The sequence below is a fragment of the Pundamilia nyererei genome, unplaced genomic scaffold (genome assembly GCF_000239375.1).
Source record: "Pundamilia nyererei isolate P.nyererei 1_Seehausen unplaced genomic scaffold, PunNye1.0 scaffold00139, whole genome shotgun sequence".
Classification (NCBI taxonomy): Eukaryota; Metazoa; Chordata; class Actinopteri; order Cichliformes; family Cichlidae; genus Pundamilia; species Pundamilia nyererei.
Window position 1 is genome coordinate 981939 of NW_005187540.1, and position 7249 is coordinate 989187.

The 7249-nt window shown below is 43.2% G+C and overlaps 1 protein-coding gene and 1 long non-coding RNA gene across 2 annotated transcripts in view; one reads left to right on the forward strand and one right to left on the reverse strand.

Moving 5' to 3' along the window:
- Nucleotides 1-3503, reverse strand: part of LOC102209867 (collagen alpha-6(VI) chain) — a 40218-nt gene extending 36715 nt beyond the window's left edge. The window contains exons 1-3 of the mRNA XM_013913607.1: nt 3402-3503; nt 2301-2888; nt 840-1397 (exon numbers count right to left, since the gene is read on the reverse strand). Coding sequence (XP_013769061.1) covers nt 840-1397; nt 2301-2888; nt 3402-3495 — 1240 coding nt within the window. The 5' untranslated portion in view covers nt 3496-3503. The remainder of the gene's footprint in view (nt 1-839; nt 1398-2300; nt 2889-3401) is intronic.
- The window catches only part of LOC106456366 (uncharacterized), a 9108-nt gene extending 2905 nt beyond the window's left edge, over nt 1-6203 (forward strand). The window contains exons 2-3 of the long non-coding RNA XR_001290512.1: nt 122-125; nt 6141-6203. This is a non-coding gene — a long non-coding RNA (uncharacterized LOC106456366). The remainder of the gene's footprint in view (nt 1-121; nt 126-6140) is intronic.
- The last annotated feature ends 1046 nt before the right edge of the window (nt 6204-7249 follow it).

Sequence of the window (7249 nt, forward strand, 5' to 3'; positions counted from 1 at the left end):
TGTGTGTGTGTGTGTGTGTGTGTGTGTGTGTGTGTGTGTGTGTGTGTGTGTGTGTGTGTGTGTGTGTGTGCAGTTAGGCCTGGGTCTGGGTAATGGACGATGGTGGGTTTCACGATAAAAGCAAGGTTGAGGTATGAAAATTACACAGAAACTGGACTGAAGATCAGAGGAACGGGTCTGAAGATGAATGGTTCCAATGGTTCAAAACATCGTACGAAGGAGGTCAGGAGAGAGGCCCAGCAGTGAGTCTACAGCCATCTGTGACACACGGTGGAGGCTCTGTCATGGTTTGGTGCTGCGTTCCAGACAGTGATGTCGGAGATCTTTGTTTAAACTGTTTGTCATGTTTGTCAGTTTAATGTGAAGATGACAATGCTGCAGGCACATTTCAGGCATGGTTGAGTTTCACTCACCAAACCAACCATCAGACCTAAAGCTACTATTGAAATGTTAGCCTCCATGAATAAAAGAACAGAAAGGGTGGATTTCCTTCCTTGATTGAGTCTTTTTATGGTCTGCTGTGACATGAGAGTGAAAAGGCTATGCTGACATGTTCCAGATCCAGGTTTTTGTACACCTGGATCACTGTCTTTACCTTACAGTTGATAGTAATGGGTCTTAAAGTACAGTGAACGGCTATTTAGTTTTAAATATACTTTGAAAAAAACCCTCAGGTGATTTTGTGGAGACTCTCTGCATTGTTAGTTGTGATGATCTGACTGCTTCCTCTGGAAAACTCTGGCTTACTTATAATAAACCATCGTTGCATTTATAGCTGCTTCAGAAACACTGCTGTGTAGTTACTGATGATGATGATGAACCGATGGCGGCTTTCTCACCTTCAGTGACAGTCTCCACTCTCCGGGCCGTGAGCAGGTCAATCAGCAGAGTTACTCTTGAAGAATCAAAGATATAGCCAGGGCTGGCAAAGCGGTCCAGAGCATCCTGTGTCGCACCTGCGTCCATCCCCACAATAATTACCCCCTCGTCTTTCAGAGTTTCAGCGGACCAAAACACAGGATCATCCGAGTCTTTTCCAGCCACTACAACCAAATACTGTGGGGTTCCCTGTTGTGCGCGGCCTCCTGCCTCAGCAGTGAAGAAATTCTCTTTAGCGTAGGACAGAGCTTGTCCAAGATTTTGTGGTTGGCCAGTTTGTGAACGCAGTCGGAAACGTCGAGCAGCGCCCACGATCTGCTGCTTGGTTTGATAAGTGTTGAGACGAAAGTCAACTCTGACGTCCTGACCGTACTGGGCCAAGCCGACACGGTAACCAGACGCTCCAACTTCCAGTCGATTCAACAGTCTGAAAAGCTCATTTCTAAACAGGGTAAACTGATTGGAAGCTATTCCACTGTCCACCAGGAAGAAAACATCTGCAAACCTGTCGACCAAAGCTGAAGAAGACAGAAGCAAAAGTGTTTTAGTACAAGTTCATGTTCAGTATACATGCGCTCATGTGATCTACTACCTGTCATGAACTGGCTGTGCGCAGGCTGGAGAGGACCCAAATGCGAACTCTCGGAAGAGAGGACGTGAACTCAAAATATAACTTTATTTTCTGAACGGAAAAAGGCAATACAAAACTAAACTGGGAAATTCTACTAATACTAGACCCAGGAAAACAGGGAGAGGTACACGACCATGAGGGAGGATGTGACATGGAACTGAGGGAGACGCTGACATAATTACACAGAAGACAGCGAGGGACGTGGGAGCACACGGGGAACACATTTGAGACCAATATTCATAACAAGACAGGGGAAGAGCGAACAGAGCATGACGTACAGCGACAGGAGACCATCAATGTAAAACGGGAAGCACACAGAGACGCAGACTGGAGGGGAGAGAGAGCACAGAGGAGCACGAGAGAGAGAGGACAAGACGAGCTGGGGAACATAGAAAAACATGACAAAATCAAACAAGGAGAAACACGGCACAAGCACTCATACAACTAAATGAATATACACAGAAGGAGACACAGGAGTCAAGACACGAGGGGAATCTGAAAGGTTAAACAGAACAACCTAGGTTCTATAGAATAAACACAAGGAACCTAAAACATAAATAATAACACCAAATGACGAAAAACGCAAGTGAACACAAAGCACTGGGTCAACAGACCCAGGACCATGACACTACCTCACAGTGCTCAGAGGCACAGCTGAGGATGGACCAAGCACAATGTGCATTTTCAGCTTTCTGTTGATTCTTGTGTCAAAACTGTATTCAGGTGCTTCTTAGATATAATTAATCGTGCAATAAAGAGATCACTGTATCAACCAATCAGCTTTCTTTACCTAGCGTCTGATCCTCCAGACTGAGACAGACCGTTTTCAGCAGGCTGTTGGTCTGATCCTGGAGCTTCTGGTAGCTGACAGTGGTGAGGACGAAGCGCTCCGAGGGCCAGTTAGCGATGGTTATAAGCTGTGTCCTGTTGATCTCTCCGACCCCGATGGCGAACACGATGACACCGTGCTGCCTCAGACTCCTGGCAGGTTCCAATACGTCATCTGTGGATTCGCCATCTGTGATGACCACAGCAATCTGAGGCACACGGCGCTCGGCTCGGCTGCCGGCCTCTTTGGTGAAGTACTCCGTCCGGAGGAAGTCTATGGCTTTGCCGGTTTCTGTGCCGCCTCCTCGATGGGCAAGGTTTTCCACTGCAGCCAGCAGGGAATTCTTGTCCCTGTGATCCGTCAGCTGGAACTCCGGATAAGGATCATCGCTGTACTGCACCAAACCGATCTGAACTTTGTCGGGGTCGATTTCAAAGCCCTGGATGGTTTTGCGGAGAAATGTGCGGATCTCCTGAAAGCTTTTATCATTGATGCTGGACGAGCCATCAACTAGGAAGACGATGTCACCGACGGTGACATTTTCACACTCTGGATAGCAGCAAAAGAAAATCAGTGTTCATACACAAGTATTACAGGAAGATGACACAAAGTCCCAGAATAACATTATCAACTAAGGTCCATTAATTGTGATGAACTCATGAAACAAATGTTCTGTCTCCTGTTCTCTACTATTAATCCCACTAACCCTCTACGGCACAGCTATGAGCTCACCGAGGAATCAAATAGTCATGATTTGTTTTTGATTTTTTGCTGCTTACTATTGGATGCTATACCATTGTGAAAAACGGAAAAATATCACACGTTAATGGAGTAAACAGAAATATATCAGCAGAAAAATGAATTAAATTGGTGTCTCAATTCCTTTAGAAAGGATAAAATAGACTTTTTAGTCTGGAAGCAACACCGTGCCACTGAGAGTTAACAGTTTGTCTTTGAAAGCAATCACATGAAATGTACAAAAGCACATGAGCACCTGGATTATCCTGTATCTAAACTCAGGTTTCAAAGACACAGCCCGGCATGCTGCGTTCAAGTACCGACCTCTGACTGTCTGAGCAGCGACGCCACAGAAGAGTGCCGCCGTGATGAGGCTGAAGAGAAGACCTGCCCTCCCCGTCATGTTGGGACCGCTCATGTAGTTCTCTCCTCCTACACCAGCAACAAGACGGAAAGAGTGCCAACAACATTGTAGACATTATAAACTACGTGAACTTGCTTTCACGCATAATGACGTGACTTTATTTTTTAACCAGTTCATTTCACAAAGTCTAGTCGTTTGTCCAGATGAAGCTTTGCAAACCTAAGCCGTACTGCCGTGCACGTTTTTGGAGCGAACGTTCTCCTGTGACTCTGCCCACGGGCGGATCTACAGGGCTAGCATGGGGTGGCATGTGCCTCCCTAAAATAATAATAAGCTAGCATTAACACTTTGAGCCTAGCTACAATTAACAGTTAATGTGAACTCTAAAACAGAACATATTACAAAGTGAGCCCCTCCCCCCCACCCCTCCACCAATGAAACGGTTCCTCCTGTAGCTCGGGACCAACTTTACATCTTTATGTCAGTAACAGGTTGTTGAGGTTGTCCCAGAGCGCATTTGAATCAACACCGTGGGCATTTCCAGATTTCACACACGAGGTTTATTGTTCCAGTCTGGAAATGGAATGAAGGTTATTGCTGTTAACGCCGGCGCCTCCAAATCACATGACCGATGTATAGGCTGTGGAGCGTGATGTCACGGGAGGGGGTGTGACCAGGATTTTTGGTTGAGGCGCCATATTTCTGGGCCAAACAAAGCGCTAGCGAAAGAGGAGAGAAAGCACACGGTTAACACGTACTTGCTGTGTGGTCGTAACGTCAGACGCACAACCGGCAGGAGAATAAGCTTGAAAATAGTTTATCTTTTCATTGTTTCCCCACCTGGAAGCATCATGAGGGTAGTTTTATTTGCAATGTGATCTGGGGTCATAACAAATTAGAACAAACATCCTAATGAGTGATTTTGCAGAACTATGTTCTATTTATAGAGTTGCTATTTGGCATTATTGCAGAAAAACTTGCCAATGAAATGGATGAAACACATCGTGACTGGTTTCCAGCGCTACACACGGGCACTCTGAAATCCCGGCTTCAAACGTACCACCATGCCAATCAGATTACTTCTTCCATGTGAGGGTGAAGACGGGACCCTCCTGGGTAAGATGGTGAAGGTTTGCTGTGTCTGCTGAACAGTCTGGTAGTAAAACCAGGCGCAAATGAAACTTGCTCTTGTTAAATACTCTTAAAAGTCTTGTGCTGTAAATACCGGCAATTTTTCAAAAGATACATTAAACCGAGTAGTGTTAGTGGTGGGTGATATTATGTAATTTGAAAAATGTGTTTCTTTATTCAACAAACGTGGATGTGTCCCTCCAGAGGTTTATAATTGTGAAACTGGTTCACCTTGTACGCGCTGACTCCACAGACAAGATAAGAAAATATATCAGGCTGAGTGACTAGCGGTTGGTCTTCAGGGTTTCTACTCCACGGCTGTACTTCATACGGGTCCACATTTCCAGTGCTCGATATTTTTGGCAAATACCGTCTCTTTGCATCTGGACACAATCTGTCTCTGTACCGTCCTTTTTCTTTTGAGCTGCTTTTAAGCATGTTTCTAACAACCTTTCTTCCAGCTCACGCCAGAAATATGGTGCCACGCTCCCACAATACATTGTGCCGATACGTCAGTTCCAAAGCTCTATACTTACTGCTTTGATGTATTGTAACCATATATGTACAATGCACATTACAGGACGTAACAGTAGGTGTAAAAGAAATGGCTTTGGTTTCCATGCCACCCTGAGAAATCTTCTGTAGTTTTCTAATTCTACTGTTATGAACTTTAACCTTTACCATGCTGAGGCCTGTCCACCTGACCTCCTATGTCAGGCGTTACCGAGCACTGGTTAAAGTTTTTTTTGGTGTTTAGGGCAAATAAAAAAGGTTCGCTCGAGTCAGAGAATAATCTGAAATGCAAAGATGAGTTAGTTATAACACAGACAACACAAGAACCAACATTTTTATATTCTGCCAGTTAGAAATATTTCTTTGATTTTTAATCATTCTAAAACACTCAAATCAGAATCGTTAATCAATTCTATGAAATACTGAAGAATTTCAAAAATAAATAATAAATAAAAAGACAGAAGTCAAACCTCATTCATTCTGAAAATGCAAGCTCGCGCAAACGTACTGTGACAAAATGTCGAGAAAGAAAAGTAAATATAATATTTTGAATTTATTCTTAAAATTATTATTAACAACAGATTCTGGAGAAAAGGAGTGAGATTAGAGATCTAAAATCCAGTTTCAACCTTTTTCATGAAATATAAACTTTGATTAAATGCTAAAGCAAATAAAAAGCAAAAGTATTGTTGTGATATTTTGATACCATGATAGCATTTACAGGATATTGTTTTATAGTGATATCATACATGAAACTGTTACTCAATAAGGCCCATTTACTAGTTGTTTTTCTCTTTCTCTGTGACCCAAGAATTAATGTGTAAGACTCACAGGCTGGTACCCCAAGGTCGAAAACACCACAGAGACGAGACCACTTCCTTACTCCCATCCTCCCTTTTTCTTTATCTCTTAGAAAAGGCTCGTTAAAGGCCAGGTGGTTTGTGTCAGAATTCACTAATGAAAGAACTCTGTATTCTATGTCTAGGAGTGTATTTTGCTGGGATGATCATAATTTGTAGCTGAACTGATAAACTACACAAAGGATACTTCTTTAGGCAGGAAGACGTTTCCTTATTTGGTCTGTACCGGTCTGAACTGAGAATCTGCTGACACACGAACCTTTTTTCTCTCTATATAAGCTGTTGTATACTTAATAAACCTTTGAGTCGATTGGGAAGGCAACCTAAAGCAGTCTCTGTTCTCTTGTTCTCCCAAGCTGCTCCCGAGCTCGTACTAACACGCTGAATGGCATACCTGAGTGTTACTTTAAATAATTAGGAATCTTAGAAGGAAAGGACAGAACTCTGCTTATCGGTGCTCGTGCCTTGGAGGGAAAACCGGGATGGACATTTTTTCCTTCAAGTATAAGAAAGTAATAACATTATTTAAACATTTCTCGATGCATGCTTAGTCATCCAGGTAAGTAACTCTCCAAAAGTTGATTCTGTTCATCTGGACGGAGCATTTTCAGTGGAAATTATGCACATTTGCATAATCATGATGAAGGAACTGCCTCCCAGCCCATTGTCCCTCAGTGGGCTGTTTCAGTCATTATGCAAATGTATGTTTATAAGATTGAAAACTCCAGTCAGCTGAGACTGAAGACGTCACCTGGATGGTGACGAAACGTTTCTCCCACAAAACGCTGCGTCCAGATGAACAGAATCAGCCTTTGGAGATTATTTAAATATTCTTTTTTAAATATGGCCCTGGTACTCCTTCGTAGGCAGAATGAGTTTTTACACATGAGCTGATGAACATAAGAACACACAGGCTGCATCTCTGTAGCTCATCAACAAACACCATCACACGCAGTCACCACAAAAGCCCGCTGAGGTAAAACAGCACGTCTTAATTCTCTAAGCCAAGGGTCAAAGTTCAGTCCTCGAGGGCCACATGTGCTTGCTGCGACGCGCCTGAATAAAATCAGTAGCAAGACTGTAGAACCTGACTGCATGCTGACGTTGCAACCCTACTCAGGTTAATTTGATTAAATGTTTGGAAAAATATACTTTTACTGCACTGTGTTCATTCACTCATGAGCTGCTGTAACATGAATCAAATGGCTGAATTGCACCTCAGCATTAGGGCTGGGTTTTGATAATCGATTTATTGATTAAAAATCGATTCTGGCTTGGATAACGTAAAATCTATTCATTAAAAT